The sequence below is a fragment of the Pholcus phalangioides genome, unplaced genomic scaffold (assembly GCF_987345545.1).
Source record: "Pholcus phalangioides strain wild (caught in Gottingen) unplaced genomic scaffold, Ppha-v1.0 ptg000011l_1, whole genome shotgun sequence".
Taxonomy (NCBI): domain Eukaryota; kingdom Metazoa; phylum Arthropoda; class Arachnida; order Araneae; family Pholcidae; genus Pholcus; species Pholcus phalangioides.
In genome coordinates this window covers 10,253,143-10,276,402 of record NW_028301604.1, presented here as the reverse complement: position 1 = coordinate 10,276,402, position 23,260 = coordinate 10,253,143, and the positions used below count along the sequence as shown (strand labels likewise).

At 34.2% G+C, this 23,260-nt stretch overlaps 1 protein-coding gene across 1 annotated transcript in view; it reads right to left on the bottom strand.

The window, feature by feature from the left end:
- Nucleotides 1-23,260, bottom strand: part of LOC149080030 (uncharacterized) — a 110,753-nt gene that overhangs the window by 59,152 nt on the left and 28,341 nt on the right. Inside the window, exons 6-7 of the mRNA XM_089238973.1 lie at nt 11,266-11,347; nt 6,893-6,962 (exon numbers count right to left, since the gene is read on the bottom strand). Coding sequence (XP_089095099.1) covers nt 6,893-6,962; nt 11,266-11,347 — 152 coding nt within the window. The remainder of the gene's footprint in view (nt 1-6,892; nt 6,963-11,265; nt 11,348-23,260) is intronic.

Sequence of the window (23,260 nt, the reverse complement as noted above, 5' to 3'; positions counted from 1 at the left end):
ATATATACTCTCTGTAGAAACTTTGAACTTATTCCCCCATCATATACCTCATGATTTCAAAATCATAATTTGAAATTTAATCCCTCTAAAACCTAGTGCATGCTGTTTTATGCTGGGCCACGTATTATAAATTTTGAAGACATTGTCACTAACTCTATTTCTTGGAATCACCTTGCAACATAATATAAGTTGGACAATTCATATACATAATCTTTGCTTCAATCTCAGAAAAATATCTGGACTATTTTATCGTAATAAAAATCATATGAACAAAAAAGTTTTTTCAATGCTTTATCATTCACATGTTCAATTTCACATTAATTTCTGTACATCTGTGTGGGGTAATCCTAATTAAAGTTGCTTCATGAAACTATTCAGAAATGGGATCACCCAGAACCATAATAATCACCCTAACACAAATGAAACTAATCTTCTAGTCGTGGATAGCCTTTATGCCTTGAAGGTGTATATGTATAATAATGTTTCAACAAATTAAAATGAACAGATATCATGACATCATCATATGCAACAACTCTCAACATAACTACGCCACAAAAAATAATAATATACTCATCCCACTCCAAATCAAAACTGAATATATGAGGAGGTCTAAATTTTGTTGGTCCGGTGATGTGGAACAAATTCCCGAACAGTCTCAGAAATCTTAATAAAGCCTTTCAATTTTCAGGAAACATTTAAAAACATGGTTACTCAATGGAAACACTTTTATAAATTAATATAGATATCACAGAACATGTTCAATATCTATTTTGGATCTTCTAATAATTTTTTTTCTTTTTTTTTTTTTTCTTGTATGAAGCCATGTATAATGCTAGAAATTGAGAAAAAAAAATCTAGCCATTCTCACTTTTGGCTAAATTTATTTGTAACATTTTAAGACCTCTTAATCCTGGCGTTCATTGTTGCCAAACATGGAAGGAAACAGCCAGGGCATATAATTGCCCTTTTTCCCTCTGCCAGCTCAACGACTCATATAACAATAATCATGATCAAGTTTCTTTTTTTTTTGTTCATTAGTATTGGTTTATGTGAATTACTCGCTCGCCTCCATGAATCTGACTTTTTTGTCTTTGCCAAATTTATTAATGATTTTGTTGATGTTGTATGTACAAAATGAATGCTGGGTATTAATCCCTGGTTTTTTTGTTTTGTATTCATCTTTGTTGTTGTGAAAAAATAAATCTATCTATCTAAAGGAAATGAATGTGCCAAGATTCTCAGCATGGGAAATAATGTAGGAAGATGTTAATGAACATGTTAACTTCAAATTAATATTTGAAATTGGATTTTTTAGATTTTTAGAATGAATATTCCCATACTTTTAAGGGGAAATTGCCATCATGACATCCCATTATATTTATCTCGTATACTAGACTCATTTCGAATTTTTTTCACATCTATCAAATTCACCAACTACACTAGGTTATCGTGCATGGTACCAGATAAAAGCAATAAATTTTGAGTATTTTTCAAATTAACCAACAATTGATTATTATGCATAATTGCTGGTAAAAAAGTGATAATGTTTTGATAATTTATCAAATTTATCAATGACGTTTGGATATTATGCACATTGGCTGGTAAAAGTAATAAATTTATTAAACTTACCAAGACAATTGGTAAATATGCACAATTTATCACATTTACCGTAACATATACAGACATGCCACATTGGCTTAAAGTTTGTCAGTACTGATGAATGTTCAGCTTTTCCATGGGGGTACTCACCTCGGACAACATAATCATAGTACAATATAAAATTACTCAAATTTGTTTTTACAATTTTAATTCAAAGTTCATTAAATACAGCACCTCAGTGGTACTGGAACCTAGAGGGCTCGGGCCACATAAGCCCCCTATCTGCCAAAGCACCGTTCCGAGGTCACAGAGTCCCTTAATAATTCATGAATATTCAATGCAATCCTGACCTGCATACACCCTTATGGGCTGTATATACGGACGTCTAGAAACCCTAGACCCCCCATCCCCGTTTTCTTCACATCAGAGCTATTACATCACCTACAGTGAAACATTCTTTTCGACACAAGCAGGACTGGAGAAAAATGTTTGAAGGCCCAAAGCAATTGAATGGTTTTGATGCTCCCTCCCGCATCTAAAAGTACATATTATTCAATATCGAATCTATTAAGGAAAAAAACATTTAATGAAATTTTATATATTTCAGAAGTAACCAATCTAGGGCAGAATTATGGTTTAAATATTTTTAAGCACGGACATAGAAAAAAAAAGGGGGAGAAGAGACTTTCAACTTGCATAGATTGCAACATTGATAATATCTCTTAGATCATTTTTGTTTATTTTTGGGACATCTTTGAACGTTTTTGAAATTTTTAGACTTTTTTTTATCGACTGCTTGTTATTAGGATTTCACAAATTGGCTTCAAATGCAACCCTGAATCTTGGCATAGCTGACATTACATTATTTTTGGTGAACCATAACCATTGGGTACATGTTCTTTCAGATGTATTTTAAGCACTCCAGCTAGAATAGCGGAATGAAGGACACTTGTGGTTATCACATTTACATCATTGTCACGGGAATGTCATAAAAATTCTTGTTTGGGTCCCGTTTATACATGCTATATCTTGTACATGTAATAGTTATGTAATAGTACTGGCAGTCATGTGGATATGATTTGTGTTGTTTTTCTCTATTTCTGTTTTTCCCTTATTTTCGTAAAACTTGAAAGATTATTTTATAAATCTGGTGGACAGATTTTTATTGTTTTTCGTTGGCGTGTATACATTTGACAAGGTTTGTAATCCTTGCTGCTGTGTTTTTGTTTTTGATTATTTGAGTGAACCATTGCTTTCTATTGTTTTCGGAATATTTGTACATGTGTAGATGCTTTGTAAATTTGCACTCTGTGGCATAGTGAACTGGAGTACCCACCAAACCACAGGCTCATTTGTCTGTTCGGCAGCGTTTCCATTCGTGTAGATATATAGGGAATGGGCAGTGTCCTGTTATGAAGATAGTCACCTCCCTATTCCAGCTTAGTGTGTTGTATTTGACTCGAGGGACGATTTCATGCACTTTGCTAGCTGTTGTTCCTTGGTCCCGAATTTGCTGCCATTTCTGGAGGGTTGCTTGTTTAAGTTGTAGCTTGAGGAGCATTAGTGGGAAAGGGTTATCAAGTTTATTGTCACAATTGATTGCAGCTTTGGCTAGAGAGAGAGAGTCTGCTCTCTTGTTTCCAAGATTACCTACATGGGCCTTGGTCCAACCCAGGAAAATTTTTGGGTTATCTAACAGACTATTGTGTTAACCGTACTATTGTGTTTCTATTTGTTGGATCTAGAAGTGCTTGAAGGAAGGAGCAGCTATCGGTTATCATTAAAACTCGTTCTTCTGTTCCTGTTGCGTATTGTGTAGCTGCTTCTATCGCTAACAATTCTGCTCGAAAGTTACTATTGTTTTTATCTACCGCTGCTTGCCACGTTTGTTTTTTTGTATTGTTTGTGTATACACAATAGGCTGCCCCAACACCTTCATCAGTTTTGGAACCATCTGTGTATATGTGGGTGTTTGCTAGTTTCATATAGTGGCTGTCAATCAAAATTTGATTGGGGATAGTTGAGCAGGAGAGGTAGTGGCACCAGCCATTGTCCCGTACTTCAAAGTTATTGGGGTCAAAGTCTAGAAGTTCTGGTTGAATGTTTTTCCTAAACCTAACCGTGTTTTTGTGTAGACTGCTTCCATTTGGAGCTTTAGGTGTAGTGGGCAGTTGCCCGTGATCACCTGGAGTCTGAGCATGGCTGTTGTGTCATAGACCTTGGTTATTGTTAAAAGAAATTTCCTCTGTGTGCTATCTAGGGCCTGTTAGTGTTTTTTGGTTGGATGCTTATCCCAAGCTGAGGCGCAATGGGCGAAGAATCTCTTGACTACCGTCTTGTAGATGGTGTTCCTAATGCTTTGTGAGATGCCCTAGGATTTGCTTGCTATTTTAGTTAATTTAAAATGGAAGCGAGTCGCTTTTAGTTTGCGTTCATTGATGTGTGATTCCCAGTTGAGGTCTTTTTGGATGGTTATGCTTAAATATTTGAGATTGTTTACACATTTAATATTTTTACCATTAATTTTGATCCCAGGGGGAATATTTATTTTTTGTGAAACAGAGAAATTGTGTTTTTTCCGTTGAGATTTTGAGGTTATGTTCATTAAGCCAATTCGAAAAATCATAAAGAATTTTAGTTGCTTTTGTTGCTAGCTGTGCTACATTAACTGACCCTATCACAAAGGCAAAGTCATCAGCAAAGGCCCGGATATGGGCATCTTCCAGGAGGGGTATTTTTAGGACTTGATTGGCCACACGATTCCACAAAGCTGGCCTGCTACACGAACCCTGTGGACAGCCAATATCCTTTTTTCTAACCGCCAGGCCTTCTGGTGTTGTGATTAAGACATGTCTATTTGCTCTAAGAGGTCCGAAAACATTGATTTAATGTTATTAGGGAGGGGAGTTTTGGACAGTTCTTGGTTTATTGAGAAATAGGTCAAATTGTTAAAAGCTCCTTTAATATCGATACTTATAAAGGCGACGTCCAGTTCTTTGCTTTTCAATTAGTTGATTTTAGTGAGTATTAGGTTGAGGGCATTGTCTATAGAATTGCCTGACCTAAAGCCGAATTGAAGGTTTGAGTTATAGTTTTGAGATTGCAAGTGAAAGTTGAGTCTTTGAGTCAAAAGTTTTTCTAGACATTTACCTCCTTCAGGCAAAGGGGTTATTGGACGATACGAGTCGATTACATTTGGTTTTTGAAAGAGTATTACTTGCCCTATCTTAAAGATGTTGGGGAATGTTTTTAGTTCGAGGCATTTGTTGAACAGTGCAAGGAAAAGAGTTGGGTATTGTCAGGGCTTTGTTGGTGGGGATAAGTTTTATAATCCTATCCAGTTCGGCCGGACTGAATGGAGGGTCACTGTAGTTTGACGATGTTGTAGTGTTTGTGCTCTGTGCCGAGGAAGTGTTAAGTGGTGTGGGAAGAGTTTTTTCAGATTTATATTAGCGAAATGTCTGGGTTCCTTGCACATCTTCTCTAAGAAGTTTGAAAAGCTGGGAGGGGATAGTGCTTTTGGATTTAACTGTTTTATATTGTTTACCATAAGGATTAGAAGCTTTATTATAGAAGTCTCTGAAGGTTTTATCTTTTTGATTTACGAATTAGTTTATAAAATTTTGCTCTTTCCCGTTTAAAAAATTATGAAAGGTCTTATTTTTTCATCTGGGGAGGCATTTTGTGTTCTAAGCTGTAGAGCTTTGAGTTTATTTTGCGTGGCATTTATTTGAGGGGTCCACCAGGAGGTTTTGATATTGAGTGTGGATGTTTTCTTTTTAAGCGATTTATGGCAAGCCTGGAAAATTAAGTTTTCCAATGCTTCTAGCGCAACCACTAAAGATGATCAAAATCTTCCAGATTTGAAAGAATGCTTAGATATGCTTCAGAAGCTCCCTGTATTCCAGTCCTTTCATAAAGAGGATGTGTCTCAGTGGTTGAAAATTGATAGTAATGATACGGGATAAAATTTTTTTGGATGACAGAGAAATAATTACGGAAATGAATGATCAAGCTGATCAGGATGACTGTGATGAACCAACGGCAAATGTAACAATGCACAGTGAGGCAGAAGAGCGTTTCACAAAATGTCTCGCATGGTTAGAATCATGGCCTAACGCTGACCCGCTTCAATTTTTAATGTTGAAACTATTACGGGATGAGACTGCAAAATGTCGCATAAGCAAGTTGAAGCAATTAAAGATATTCATTTTTTTGAATGGTTTGACGGCATTATTTATCATGTGCTTATGTGTGTATTTGTTTTACCATTTTATTATTTTTTTACAATTTTTTCTTTTGTGATACTGCTTTTCTTCATTTACTTTTCAGAATAAGTCGGTTAAATTTAATTATTTTAAGGTTTTTGTTGCTGAATTTCAATTTATTCCTTTGTATTATCAAATTAGTTTCAAATTAGATTTTCCAAACTTTTCACTTTTCTGAACACCCTTCGGTTCCGATATGTTTGGATAATCGATGTTCCACTGTACCATCAAAATTCTCAGCAGGGTTCTACTCTTTCTAACCATGGGGAGTGGGGAAATTTCTTGCAACCAGTTCCACGGAGTGAAGTCTACCAACACACAATAGATGGTTTTTTAACGTTGACCAGTTTACAACATAGGCAGGAAAACATCAATATTAGCAATTCTGTAAACAATCATATTTTTAGAACCAAAAGCATATAATCGTATTAATTGGCTAAAATCATACTAAATAGGATAAAATCGTAACAGTTGGCAGGTATGACAATCTGAAATTTGTTAGCGATTCATCTATATCACTTCATTCCAAGACTTTATCAAGAAGGGCAGGGACTATGGAAATGTGAGAAAATAATATACAGAAAAATATGGTTGAGTCCATAGTTCTACCACTTTGGTTCTTCCAAAGCACTAGTTGTTTCTCTCTAAAATAAATTTTTGGCTACAGGCCTACTTCAATCGGTCCTCAGCATTTAACTGAACTAGTGGTTTACCTTTGGTACCTGTTAGGTAGCTTAAACGTGAGAGGTGTAATTTATATATATATATATTGCATTTATTTTATTGTAAACACAGTGAAATCTTGATAAAAAATGAAACTCTGCAGACCAAAAAAAGTACCAAGGGATTATTGTTATATCAAGAGGCGGTAGTTTAATGGCAGTGAACTATAGACATGTCTAAACAACACTTGAAAAAATATCATTGAGAGAGGATTAATCATTATATCGGGTATCGTTGTAGTAAGATTTCATTGCGTATTTCTTCTTAAACAATATTTATTAAATGATTCAATTTGAACTTACGAGGACTGAAGTATGAATGCACAAAATCTGGGACCTTTTCACGTGGATGCAGCAGGTTAGGTATTTGAAACTGAAACAAATAATAAATAAAATACTTTAAAAACTACACTTGCAGAATATCTAAAACTAAATAAAATACAGGGTGATTATAAAAAAACTATCCCGACATATGAGCCCCCAACTATCATACCATTCACAGAAACTGAATGAAATTTTGGCATAAGGTATTTTGATGTATGCGCTCAAGAATGATATGGAAAACAACAGTGTCACTAACAGTTACGGTTACAGTGAGAAAATTTCGAAAATATCAAATGGCAACACCAAGTTTTTTTGTATTGGAATGTGATCTCCATTGTGAAAAACCCTAAATAGCGTTCGAACGGCAACTGTAGCATGAAAATCACCGGCGGTAAATAGGCTAAAAGTGAGGACAACCAATAAGAACAGAGAAGCAGCATAAAATAAAGCATTTTATTGTGTTTCACAAATTTTCCACGTGACCTTGTGGAGGACTAATCAGGCTGGGATCTCAGCCGAAGAAACGGTGTGACGAATGAAACGAACATTAATGCTCTGGTGCACGGCAAAGTCCTTTTTTCCTTGCCTAGCTCCGGGGATTTTCGTCCTACAGGTGCCATTCCAACGCTATTTAGTGTTTTTCAGTATGGAGATCACATTCCAATACAAAAAACTTGGTGTTGCCATTTGATATTTTCGAAATTTTCTCACTGTAACCGTAACTGTTAGAGTGACACTGTTGTTTTCCATATCATTCTTGAGCGCATACCTCAAAGTACCTTATGCCAAAATTTCATTCAGTTTCAGTGAATGGTATGATAGTTAGGGGCCCATATGTCGGGATAGTTTTTTTTATAATCACCCCGTACATAAACACATAAGAAATATGATTTTTTAAAAGTAATTAAGATGGAAACAATTTTTAAATGTTAATTCAATAATTAGAAAAAACATAGTAAGTCCAAGTCAAAAATGGCTATACATCAAACAATGTGATAAATGATTTCTTAATTTACCTACCACTGAAAAGTTATATACATACAAGCAGGGCCGTTATATCATACAGCAACTGGGAGGGGCAGCGGGCAGGTCTCGTGCCTCGGGTGCTGGACCAGAGAGGGCACAAATTTCATTCTTTCATCTCTCCCACAACATTACAAGGGGGCACCTAAATGTGTGCTTGCCCCAGCTGACCAAGCATCTAGTTGCAGCCATATATACAAGCAACAGGTTTTTTGAGTAGAACGTGCAGAGCATGTCATTTTCAAAACTCATGTTACTAATTATCACTCGTATGTTCGAGCTTATTTTTTGATTCATAGATGATATAGTAATGTCACACAATTGAATGTCCTGCAATTCAATGTCTGAATTTCTTGGGACTGTGCATACTTGAAATTGACAAATAGGCTATTTCGATAACATGGTTTTGCAAGCTGATATTAGTCCGGTGATGGATTAGAGTTAAATTTCAAGGCACACTAATGTATTACATTAGAATGAACTTTGTTTTGTTTCAGGTAATAAATTATGTCTAACACATATTTTGAGATTTTTTTTTTTTTGACATTTATTATATTCTTTATGAAAATTATTAAAGTAATTGAAACATTACAGTGGTGAAATGAAAAAGAATGAATTGATAATGGAAAAATTGTCCCAAAAGCAATGATAGGTTTTCCCACTAGATTGAGCAATCATTACCCATCAAATACTAGTTAAAAAGAAAACAAGTCATTGTTAGCAAGTCAGACTAATAAGACAAAAGATGGGACGAATATTCAGCTGCTATTTGGCCCTTATGCCGAATATTCAGTTTGGCTGAAAAATGCTTAGGTATGCCTAAACATCTGTAAATCTAAGCACAACAAACTAATTAAAAAAAATTATATCAATTAGAATTTTTCACATAAATTAAAAATTTACGGATTATATTTTATTGTTGTGTGTATCCCTTTTTGTGCAAGAGGTTATGTCAACATGAACTTCTAGAATAAGTAAAACATAAAACTGAAAATAGAATCCCAGTTCAGGGGTTCTCAAACTGTGCTCTGCGGTCCCTGGTGTGTCTCCAACCTTTGTTTTTGATGAAGGTTTTTGCAAAAATATTCTTTGTCACACAGCTCTGGGGAGCCAGCGGAGCTTGTGAATGAGCATTGAATAGGGGAAAGGGGCGTCACATGTGGAAAAAGTTTGAGAACCTGTCCTAGTGTAATAATGTGGAAGTGAGCATGAATTATACAAGTTCACTAACTGAAGGATGTACCTAGACAAGATACGTATTGAGTTACTGAAAGAAGCAAATGGGACAAAGACTATCTAGAGATGAAAAATAAGAAAAGTCGTAATTTTTATGATGCATTACTAGTTGAAAGTAAATAATGGTTGACATTTTCTTACTTAGATTTAAAATTGGCAACAAGTGTTGTTACAAAAAACTGATTCTGTAAGTAATATTAAAATACAATATATCATTAAAATTGATTGCCATGGAAATAAAAATCTTTCAATTACCAGTTTTTTATTATTTAAATAAATTACATAATTAAAATTCAATATCAATTATTTTATGCTACCAATAATTTAATTTTTAATTAAAACACCAATTTTATTTATAATTGTGATGAATTTTAAGAAAATTGATATTTGGCCAAAACATTAGCCAAACATTTGGTATTTGGCCAAATCACTATTCGTCCCAATCCCTAAGTAAGACAACCACTAAATACAATAAATACCATATTTCTTAGAATGAAAAATTATGCCATATGGGCCAGCAATGTGAAAAAACATCAAAATATTTTTTGAGCAATTTAATGTAAGTGATCACTGTTGCACCTTACTAGGATAAAATTTAAGATTCATGAGAACAGTATTCTTGCATTCTACAAGCAAATATTTGTCAAAAGTTGTTTGTTAAATGCTCCGAACTTGTAATGTTCGCACTGAATGTTGAAATGTATTTATAAGCTAAAGTAATATGATCATGCTCATAGAGAATTTCTTGTAGATTGTGTTTTTTTAATACAAAATTTTTAATAGAGAAGCTGCAAACTATCTCAAACTATTAATTTATTTAAATGTCTAACATGATGTATTTAAACAAAACAATTAGGATTAAGTAAGATAGACATTGGATTATACTGCTGGTTAAGTACAGCATCATCAACTTGTACATTTGTTAGTTTTTTTTCTCCTTCGCCATACAAAATTCCATTGTTTCAAATACAAATACAAATACAACGCCACAACAGGCAAAATGCCCAATGAGGTGGCTGATAAAAAGATGCCCATAAAAATATGGATGTCATATGTTTCAAAAATACAGCAACCCAATTAAAAATGCAATTAACACAAATTACAAACAATATATACACATGATAAAATATTATACAATGCCCATAAAGAATATTTATGGTTGTCTTATTCTAAGAATGGATAGCTTCTCGATTTACCCCAACATGTTTATCGTATTTATTTTTAAACGTGTCAATTGTGTTACAATTTACTAGAGTATCCATGAAAATTTTCAAGTTATTCTGGCCAGTGGTTCTTATTATATAGCGTTTTGGAATCAGAACTTTAATTATAATCGCCATGCATATAGCTGATTATTTTTTATAAATCACTTACTACTGCACAGTAGAACGTTGGTTAAGCCTAGTTGTGATATACAGTATAAGATGTGCTACTTCTCATGAAAAGAAAATGTGAGGTAATGTAACTACTGGTACACTGTTCTTTGTCCTTTATGGGCAGCTGGTGTCCTTATTGGATTATAAGACCACCTGTGTGTGCCCCTAGCATGATGATGAAGTCACGGGGAAGTCTGTGAAATAATACACCACTACATTTAGATGTGTGATGTAATTGTCATTCATGAATTTGGTAAAGATAAAACATCATAATATAGGCCAAGGTTAGAAAATGCAGTAAGACTGAGAAATTTTGGTACTGTATATAACTTTGAGTAACTGAGATACTTTACATGAAAAAAAAATATAGGCTATATTTTGGCCACTTTTATGAGATTTTTTAAAAAACTATTAATACCATCTTATACCATTCAAAGATATACCATAAGAGAGAATGTTCTTCAAAGACTAGAAAATATGGTAAGAATGAAAACTTTAACTAATAACGAACCAATATGATATTTTCCAAAGGGAAAATTATATTTTGGCAACTTCTATGTGATTTTTTGAAAAAACCACTTGGTTTAAACCAAACAACCCTGCTCTCCACAGAGAAACTTCACATAATCTTATAAGTTTTATAGGAACGGATGAAAATATTGAATTCAATAATTGATTTTCTGAATGGTTTGGGTATGAGGAAGTTTCAGCACTTACATGGCTGGTTGTTTTCTCAATGGATTGTGTTTTTTCAGAATTTCCCTCATTGAAAGAAACACTTTTTCTATATAATGCTGACCTAGATGTAAAAAACAATTATAAACTGGAGTATTTTTATTATCTTTTTTTAAACTTCACATAATATCAAAACAACAATAGAATGAAAGATAAACAGATACACAAAATGTGTAGACAGGGAAAAAGATGGAGAAAAAAAATCATTTGTTTGTTTTTCTAAACCAACTATATTAGGTTCCTTGACAATTTAAGTGAAAGCAAAATTGCTATGTTTTCGACTATCAGACCACCATCAAAATACCAAGTTAAAAAAAGAGACAATGAAATTGTAGCTTTTTTCTCCCTCTTTATATCTTGCTACACACCATGTGCAGAGCATTACAATATCAAACATTATCTGTCACGTTCAATCACATTCTCTTGTATAGGCCTACAGGGTCAACATCAAATAAAATGCATAAGTAAATGTAAAAGTAATGTAAATGTAAAATGTAAAAGTAATGTAAATGTAAAATGTAAAAGTAATGTAAATGTAAAATGTAAAAGTAATGTAAATGTAAAATGTAAAAGTAATGTAAATGTAAAATGTAAAAGTAATGTAAATGTAAAATGTAAAAGTAATGTAAATGCAAAATGTAAAAGTAATGTAAATGTAAAAGTAATGTAAATGTAAAATGTAAATGTAATAAAATGTATAAAATGTATAAATAAAATGTGCTAAGAAACTAACACACAATGAAAATGACACCAGTTTTGCTCTAATTTTTCAACACATTTATGATTGATTTTGCATAATACATAGAAAAATTCCAGCTTTGGATTAACATTACATTTGGAAGTAGTTGACTATATATAAAAGAAAACTGCAATTCAAATGTATGATTTGTTTACTTAAAAACTACTGAAATAAAGAGATTTATCAAACTTTAATGTCACGAACCAGCTGAATTGTTTCAAAATATTTTTTGAACTATAGAATTTTTTTTTATAATGAATTACATAGAATAGATTATTGAAGATAGAAAAATTATGGCATTACATTTTATTCATAATATCAATTACTAAAATTGTCAGAAAAGGACAAATTTATATCAATTAAATGTAAATTGAATTAATTTCTTTTTGAGATCACTTTTAGTAACCAGGTTTATGCTCAATTTCATGCGTAAATTTTCTTGACACTTTTCTAGGTTTGATTTCAAATTAAAAATAAATTCAAGGTGGCAATTTTTAGTTAAAAAATTTGACAAATTATTTTACCATCAGAGGGGTGTATTTAATATAAACTGATTTTTTAACAGTCCTTAGAACACACATTTTGTTCACACATACTTTTATGAGTACCCTAACACAGTTTATAAAAATAGTTACGTGGAATTTCGTATTAGCAATGTGATTTGTGGTCATCTTGGACCATCTCTTTCCACAAGTGAAAGTTTCACCTCTTTGTTAGAAAATATTTTGACAAGGAATGCGAATGGGTATCAAACTCATATCTCTGAACCAGGGTTGGCAAGGTTTCAGACAGTACAGTAACTTCTGTAATCAAATAATAAAATTTATATTATATAAATTATTCTACATTATGAATAATATTGAATAATAAAATTTTGAAATTCAAAACAGTATATGTAAAGGGTTGTATGACTGATATCAGGTTACCCAGCTATGGGATTGCACTTAAAAACTGATCTGTCTTGAGGTTAAATATAAGATTGAAAGTATTGAAATATGAAAGATACAAAAATAGAACCAAAACGTTACATGAAAATTGGAAAAATGCAGCAGATATGACTACAGAGAATGCAATTAAACTTATGTAATAATTGAACACTAATAATCAAGCTCAGCTGCGCCTTGTAACATTTGATAATACATAACTAATTTAGCTGCCCTATCTGTGCCAAGACAATTTCCAAGTTTAGCGTGCGTCACTCTAAAACGTGAAATATTCTTTCAATTGATGCAGAACTTGCGGGACACAAGAGAGTTAAAAAAATATATTTACATCCTTATAATGTTATCAAATAAAAAATATTTATGTTGAGTTTCACAATAATGCAATGATTGTGTAACTGTGACTATGGATATTCAGTATAATGTATTTTCTAAAGTTTTCTGGCAGATTCGGCAGGGTATTAGACAAGCACTGTCCTAAACGCACTACCTGCTTTATAATCATACATGAAAAATAAGATGCGAAGTAAAAATAACATTTTACAATGTTTACAAATAAAAAATTTTAAATACTACATTCAAACAGTTAAATGAGTGATTTTAATTTACCATCAGATTTTCAGCTTAAAACCATCAATTTAATGAAACTATTAACTTAAAAAAAAAAAATCAAATGACACCTTTAGAAAGATTTTTCATTTAGTTAGTTTTATAATCCACTAGAATTTTTTTTAATATGTTAATATCATGAAAAAAATATAGGTTTCCACGTAACATTTCTAATATATGTACATTGATCCTTCTTAACAAAACGCAGGAACTTTTCTCCAACTCCATCTCATCTGTACCACAAAATTTGTTAATTGCGACAGCACGCAATTGTCCGGGGAAAATATGTTGTAAAAATTGTGTATATTTGTTATTTTTTCCCTTTTTTTGACTCAAAATAAAGTGTTCCCAGACTCTGCCACGAAGCTGGAAGAGATCTCAGCAACAGGATAAGTCCAGTGGCAAAGTTCTGGCATTCATCCATTCATGTCCAAAACCCCAACCCTGCTCTAAACACTCTTTAGTGAATTAGGTAAATTGTAACATCCCTTAAAGGGGTTACGTGCCCTGTTCGAATTATCCAGTTAAAAGCAGGAAACAAACAAGTTGTTTTGTATCATTTCAAAAGGCTTTATTACATTAATAGTTATTTTACATCAAGTTAGACTCGTTTATTAAAATAAATTTTTTTGCGTTAAAGTCAATTATTCAAACATCAATTTTACTTATTAAAAAGTGTGGATCTCACCACAGAAGTCCATGTCCATTTAGCCGGACATCACTTTTCTTCTCGCAGACCAAGAGATGCAAGTGCATTAGATACGATAGCGATGTAGATCGATTCACGCCGTTGAAATCAACCGAAGAATGAAGTCCCAAGATTCAAAGCAAGTTGCCAGCAACCAGTTTTCAAGTAGATCTCCCAGCAATCATCGATGAAAATCCACCGGAGTGCAGCCAGTTGAACGTCAAAGATAGCAGAGGTACTGGACGTTTCTGTAGCATTAGACTAGAAGTTTCATCAGGAACCGAACCAATCGAGGTTTCATCTACTAGAGAGGGCAACCAGGCCTGTCATTTAGGGAGGGGGGGGGCAGAGGTATATAGTGTGTATATATATATACAAATATATATACATATATACATTGAGTACATGTTCTTTGCCCCCCCCCCCTTCTCCGGAAAAAGTTGAAATGACGGCCCTGAGGGCAACCAGTCGCAGGTTGAACTGCAAGACTCATTAAGTAGTTATTTAGTTTTCATAAAAACAATATCTTCACCGGACCTGCCGGGAACAAGAAAGGTAGTTATTCAAATCACAACATTTTTTTGAAGTTTTACGACCGAAGCCGAGAATAATGAGAGTTAGCTAAAGTAAGAAGTGAATAATTGAATGAATGAATGCGATTAGTGAGAACGAGAGATATGTGCTTTTATACATCTTAAACCGGTTTAAATTTAGGACCATTCGTCCACCGGCAACACTCTGTCTCTCGCTAAAAATTCAACAAATCACAAAAAACAATTTGCATATGATCGCATGCCGGCAACATCACAATCGGCCTCGATCGCTGCCACACGACCACCGCCGCCGATGAAAAACAAGCAAGCATTTATGCGATGCCGACTTCAGACTTTTACGCAGGGGTCCCATGGATACGTTACAAAATCTCTTATCGAATTGGGTTACTGTACTCCATATAAAATAATGGAGCTCCTGGTTAACTGCTGTACTGACATGTACGAGTGAACTCAACTTACTCTAGTTGAGGGAAAAAGACACATAAACTGCTTTTCCTTGCAACTGTTTGATGAGGTTTAATAACAAAATATTTTCATCAAAATTAGACTTATCTTACACACATATATGAACATTTATTAAAAAAAATTAAAACATCCTAAAATCATGAAATGCTCGAGTTGGAAAGACAGAATTTACAGTATGACCGCCATACCAGAAGCATGAATGTGTAATATCCTTGGAAAAAAAGAACGTGGGAAATGACGCTTGAATGTTTACTCTACCCATGTTACTCTAAGTTATTTTTCTAAAATGTTTTGTAACATACGTTTCAATAGGGATACACATTAACGCTTTAGGCACAGCTTACATAGCAAAATAAAATAGCCAACCAGCTCATAAAAAAAGGGAAAATATGTGTGCTTTTGACATGCGGGGACGATATAGTTTGCATTCCCACCTTTTAACACTAGAAAGTTGGACGGGGTCATTATGACCCTGCACGCTGTTTAAGCTTGCATATCTCTGCTAAGACTAAACCGAACCACTTGAAATTTCTCGACTTTTCCTAAATTAGCATGTTCTTATTGTATACCAAAGTGTTTTTCATTATCTTTTTTAACAACAAAGATGCGAGCGGATATACCTAGAAAGACGGAAGGGGGTAATTTTGACCCTTCCTTATATCCTAGCACATTATACGGTAAATACTACTGTCATCGTTACAATTGATTTCTAAGTAGGTTATAATCCTTCTGAAAGTCATTTTTTGCATTTGACCTTCCGTGTGACCTTTCTTTTTTCCCATTCTTATTTGCAAGTGTCCGCCAGCAGGTGTGTAATTTTTGGTTTTTGTCAAGCATTCTTTTCATACTATCCAATAAATTGTTTGTCCTGGGACGCAGAAAATTTGGCAGTGACCATTTCAACCAGTTTAGAAATGGCGAGGAAACGTATATCTACTGAAGAAAAAATACTCCAGGAGTTGCAAAGATTATATAAGAGAAAATCTAGAAGCAGTGATGATGAAAGTGCAGAAGAGCATGAGATCTACCCTATGCCGAATTGTGGAGAAGTAAGTAGCGGTTCTGATGGCGAAGATTCAAAGCAAAATAAAATTATTTCTCCAATGGCGCATCCATTGGAACAAAACAGATCCCCATTGAGATATAAGAAACGTAAAATTGTGAGAAATGATACCTTGTCGAAAAAAAGACCCCAGAAACTGTTGCCTATAATACCGAAACTAAATATTGATTCCACATCATGGATCAAATGGTGTGAGATTATACACGACCAAGACTGGAAGTCGTCGCTGGCTAGTGAATGTATTTTCTAACATTTTGGATATGTCAGCGATAAATGCTTGGATTTTGTACAAACACAAGTCACAAGAAAAAAATCACTCAGAGAACTTACATATTGCAGTTATGTGAAGAACTCTGTGCTGAGTATTTCAACTTGAAACTACAATTCAAAATGTGATAAAATGAAAAACACCTATTGATGGAGACAAAAAATGACAGAAATGCCATGTGAGAAAGAACTGCACACTCAATAAAACACTTCAATCTTGTACGTAATGCAAAAAACCAGTGTGCAGCAAATGTGCATAGAGAGAGATGATTTGTACAGAATGCTTTGAGTGTTAGATAAAAACAAAATATATCAACAGGCCAGTGGTTTCACCCTTTGTTTTTTGCGTTATAACTCTATTTATGTTTTAAAAATAATATACCATGATTTGAAACATTAAGGTATCCGAAAATTGCAAAAAAACTATGGGGGGTCATTTTGACCCCATCCTGTCTTTCTAGGTATACTCTCGCGATATGTTTTTCTAGTGTTAAGAGGTTCTTCTTGAATATACAGGGGTTGAACAAAATAATATGAACACCTGTGAAATGAGACAAAATCTTTAATAGGCTGTTGGCCCTCCTTTTGCATTAATTACAGCTTGTATCCGTCGTGGGATGGACAAATACAAGTCATGCACCACAGTCACAGGGATATGTAACCACTCCTCCTGCAAAAAGGTCACTAATTCAGAACTTGTCTTTGGAGGTGGAAACCTACTGCACAGTTTGGCCTCCAAAATACCCCACAAAGGTTCAATTATATAAAGATCAGGGAACTGAGCGGGCCACACGAGGTGTTGCAGTTCATCATCGTGTTCATCAAGCCAGTCTCAGACAATTCCAGTAGGGTGAACGGGCAAATTACATCTTGGACCTTCCTGTAGATGTGTGTTTATCTCAGATGTTATATGGGATGCTGTTATCTTGTACTTTCTGGCCACACACACACAATCCGCTTCAAAACCCTTCTGGGTCTATCAGCCATCTTTGACTTTCGGCCACTGTTATGCTTGGTAGATGATGTCTTTCCCTGTTTGCTATAGGATGTCATTACCAATGACACAGTACTTCTCCCGACACTAACAAGGGTGGCCGTTTTCATTACTGTGGCTCCAGCAAGACTGGCTCCAACAATCTTGTCTCTTCCGAAATCTGTGAGGTCAGCCATATAACAAAGTTTTAACGCCCCAATATACATCGCATCCGAACGCTATCACTGCTATGACTAGACTGATGTGTGCACATTATCGCCCACTAAGTGGAACTCTTCCACACTCGAGGGCAGGCGTATACGACAGGTTCCCTTGAGTGTTGTTTTTTGCACAGGTGTTCACGTTATTTTGTCCAACCACTGTGTGTGTGTTTATATATATATATATATATATATCTGTAGTAAAAAAATTTGCATAATGCTTATTGAATGCTTCTTGAAATTTTGAAATATCCCCCCCCCCCACTTTTTTAAAAATTATAAATGAATAAGAACAGATTATTACATGATTATTTTCATGCAAATGAACAACAACTTGGACAAGTGTTATACAACTTTCCTGGTTATACATGTGAACCTAGAATAGGTCAATATAACATTATGGGTTCAAAAAAAAAGAGGATATTTCTATATACAAACCTAGAATTGTGTGTGCATTTCTTTGAACAATCTACGGAAATATGAGTTAATATCGTAGAAATCCACTGTACTATGGTCATCTTTGACTTTGATCATGAATTTTACACATCAAAACATCTAATCGATAAGTCTCTGGCACGCATCTGGATTGAACCACAACCATGGCTCCTGCAGTTATTGTTGTAAAGTCCACAGTTGCTGGCTTGTATTTAGATAGTGGCATACTAAAAAAGAAGCTATGTCTCAATAAGAGTAACATCAGGTATCATAATTAGACATCATGAAACCATCTAAGCATTGAAGAAGATTTATGGGCAAGACCTTGCTAAAAACTTTGTTTTCCATCCCCAAACAAATTTCTCACCTGCTGGAATCAGAAAATAGTAACCAATACATCAGAAGACTTCTCTGGATGTATATGTTGTGCTCTTCGCTATTTGATTCCAGAAGCTGAAAACTACATTGGCTATGACAATTTTGTTTTCTAATAATGTTTCCTACATGTCCACAAAGCTGGAATGCTGCCGCAATTCACATGAACAAAATGTGATGGTGAATGAAATTATCATCTTGACAGCAAATGAAATTTCTATACAATTCTTCATTTCTGGGGTACAAAAAGCAGGTAGATAGCAATGCACACCCACATTCAAAGAATTATTCTTATGTACTGTTCTCTACTTTCTGATTAGACTGTGTTTGGAGATGGAAAACAAAGTTTCTCCATCGAAAAATTCAGTCATGCTTATCAATCTTGATTGCTCTTGAATTACTCTTGCATGTTGCATCATGTTGACGCTTCAATGGTTTTATGATAATTGATGATTGTACCTGATGTTGGTTCTATTATGACAAGGTGGTGTCCCCCTTGCTAAAAAAGAAGCTATCCAAATACAAGCCAGCAATTGTGGACTTGCACAGCAATAACTATGGGAGCCATGGTTGCAGTTCAATCTAGATGTGCCAGAGACATATCAATTCAATATTCAATGTTTTGATATATAAATTTCATAATCAAAGCTGAAGATGATCATAATAAGAGCATTTCTGTATTAACACAGATTTTCTTGTACTGTTGAAGCAAATGCACAGTTACAATTCTTGGTTTGTAGAAATGTCCTCTTTTTGTACTATGTTAAAAAGTTGAGGTATTCTACATTTATGTGTATAACTAGGAAAGGGGTGCAACACTCATCCAAGTTGATGTCCATTTGCATGAAAATATTTAGGTAATACAGTCAAACCTCCTTAGTGCGTCACCCGGTTAACACGTTACTCCGCTTACCGGGCTACTTTTTGGAAGTCCCAATTGTCCTCAGGCAGGAATTGGCACAGCTATGGCTTACTCCGTTTAACGAGTCACTCCGCTTACCAAGTCATATTTTTGTTCTCCCAAGAGTGACTCATTAACAAGGTTTGACTGTAATCAGTTTTCATTCAGATGTTACAATTTTTTGAAACAAAAGGAAAAAAAATATTTTGACATTTTAAGAGGCATCAGATAAACATTATGCAAATTTTTTACCACAGATATACTCATGAAGAACCTCTTGAAAGGTGAAAATTTAAATTTCAGGCTCATTGTAAATTCAGTCTTTTTAACAGGGCTGGAAAAGTCTCCAAAAACTTACATGCCTGTAGGGCATGTAACTTAAAATAATAGATACGTTAATCAATATTTTACATGCTCTAAAATATCACCATTGGATTTACTTAAACAATTAAAAAAAAATTGATTTGCATAAAAATCATTGGAAGTGATAAATATATATATATTTTTTTCAAATTGAAATGTTGAAAGAAATACGAAAATTCAAAAAAAAAAGAATGGCCACTTATTAAAAATCTACAATTAGTCGAACCACTAGTCATAAATTTTTATGCAGTTTAGCCTTGGAAAAGAAGTCTACAAGTTACAATTCATCTCGCTTGTACAATCATAGCTGATTTATGGTTACGGAACCAGGTAGCAGACGTGGGCCTGCAATAAGGTGGCCAGGTCATGCGACTGAGAAACCAGGACATCTTGAAAAAAAATTTCAAACAGCATTATAGGATTGAATTGTAAGCCAATGGATAAAATTACTTATTGGCACCAAAAGCATGAGCCTTGTATGGTTCAGTGTTCTTCAATATTTTTCTTATTGCAGACAGCTGAAATTAAGTGAAAATTTTTGCGAACCGACATAAATAGGAGAAATAATTCATTAACTAGTGAAAAAAAAATTGGAGGGAAAATTTCTCTGTCTCTTAACATTCTGACTTATTATATTTCATATTTTTAGGCTTTGGTATTATAAATTCGAGAAACCACTTTAAGCTAAGAACCCACAGTCACCTATGTTGGAATCTATGAGCTGATATGAGGAAAAAACAAAAATTAAATGAGGGTGCGTGTGGAAGAATCTTGTCCTCAACAGGGTTGCAATATAATATTGCAACCAAGTGAAATTAGAGGCCAAAACTTCAATGGTGATTTAAAAGAATATTGTGTTCAATCAGAAACGATGTGAACAAAAATTCTGCGCGAATGATCCCAAAATCATCGGAAGATGAAGGAAAAAAAACAATTTTTGAAGAACACTGACTTTTTGTGACACTTGTTTGATGTTTTTTTTGCGATTTCACAAGGGTGATGATGTCAGTCTTTCCACCATGACAGATGTTTATGTCCGTAACACAAATTGTACAAAAAGAAAAAGTCGGCCCTTTTCTGGAATGTTTGATGAAAGGAAATTCATCAGAGAGAGAATAAGTATCTTTGAAATTGATTAAATATTTTTTTGCTTATCAGTATTCATGTTTTCTTATCGCGCGTACGTAACTTCAACAAGAGAGGAAGTTTTGACCACATGTGCGTCTCTATAATCTTCAATTATTATCCAAGACTATTGGCTGCTAAGCTATTTCCCTGCCTGATAAGACAAACAACTTTTCTTGTTACCATCAGAGGGTTTGTAAAACTTCCTTAAAAAAGGAATTTCCCACTATTCCCCTATTTACGATGTGTGGCGTCATTTTGAAAGGGGAAAAAACAGAGGCAAAAGACTTTTGGCCTTAGAATTTTTAGAAATTCCTTAGGGATTGTTTTCAGAAGCGGGAATTCCTTTTAAATGAAGTAGGAAAATTTTAGGGACAATTAGGAATTTTTTGTGATTTTCATAAAAATTCGAGAGATTTAAGAACTTTTCGGGAGGTCGAGAGATGAAGCTAAAATTCTGAAGACTTGGCAGCTATGAGCTAAGCTCATGATCTATTCTCTTACCAAAAGAAAATTATAGCGAATATACCTCTAAAATGCCTGTTCGGTATTTTCTAAAAATGTGGCCACCTCTGTGGAAATGTTCACTAAATGGAAGTAGCATGATTTTTTTCAAGTTTAGGTACTTCACCACACACCAACTCAGGTCATATATCATCAATTTCCAACCAGTGGAGTCAAGTGGGAAATGAAAGTGCCATCCATCAATGATCGCCCCAGGCTTGGTAGGTAAAGAACATGTTTTCACTTGATGTTCTTCCCCCAGATTCAAACCATGCAGGAAAAAGTTAAGGTATATTGAATATACCATATATGTATGTCTTTCAGTCAAATCTATGGAATATTCTTAGCAAAATCGATCAGAGGGAGCTTTAAAAGTATAACAACATTGTTACAAATGATGTGCTTGAACGTTTGTATTCAGATGTGTGGGGGCCAGCCTCAGTGCAGTCATTAGGAGGTTCCTGATATTTTCTTAGTATAATCAATGATTATCTTAGATATGGAACAGCGTATTTTATGAAACACGAAAATGAGGTTCTTGAATGTTTCAGAGTTTCAAGCTGAAGCTGAAAGACTGCATGGCAAGAAAGTAAAATGCATCCATAAGATGGCAGTGCTAAACTAGAGTTTAATGTTGATTATTTTGATAAACGTTTAAGAGAGTGAGATATCAGGGTTGAGAGAACAAACATTCACTCCTCAGAAATGAACAGAATTCCAGAAAGGTTCAATAGAACAATTGTAGATGATGTTCAGGCATTCTTGTATGAAACAGAATTGCCAAATTCTTCGTAGGATATGAATTTGCACATAGACAAAAATATCTGAAGAATCGTTTTTCTCATAGCAGTCTATATATAGTTGAACGTAGTGCAGTTATACATTAGCTATGTCATAGCGTATGTACTTACAAATGCATTTCTATTGAAAAAAATGGACTTTTGCCACAATTTGTTTTATTCTATATATGAAGGATAAAAAATGAGTTAGTCATTCATCTTTGTTGATGATTTCAATAAAAATCCCTTATTCTTGTTTGCTTCATTACAATGTTTTGGTAAATATAAGGTTCAATGAAATTGACTTAGAATAGCATTTCACACGAATCTCGCTTCTCTAAAATATTTTCAAGATGGTGGAACACTGCTGGAACCACTTGCTGTAGAAATGATTTTTTGCTGACTTTTCATTAGAGGACTAATGATTTTTTGAATCCCGTACTTTTTGGCAATTTCTGTCTTCATAAGAGTTTATACATTAATTTAAATACTTTTTTTTGATGATGTAGACCCCCTTTAGTGAAATGCAATGCATGGCAGATCCTCCTGCAGTAAAGGTCAATTCCCTATGGCCCCCTGCAGTGAAGGTTAATTTGGATCACCCCTTCCCCATAAAATTCAAAATTTATTGCTTTGTGAAATTTGCATATCATAAAAAATTCATGTAATAAATTACAATTTTACAGCACTAAATGTGTCATTCATGCAATGGTAGAGAATGAAAATGATACAGTGGGGCCCCTTAAAAGAATTCATGGACCCCCAGGAGTCTGCAGATCCCAAGTTGGGAAACACCGACCTAATTTATCATACTATTTCTGTAATTACCAGTTAATCCAATTATAATGCACAACCTCTCTACCTCCCCTTTTCCTCAATTTTCTCTTAACACACGTAGAATGTCTGAATTGAAGTTCACTTTTGATTACGATGAATTTGGAGGCAGTTGGAAGAATAAAATAGCCGGAAAGAAAA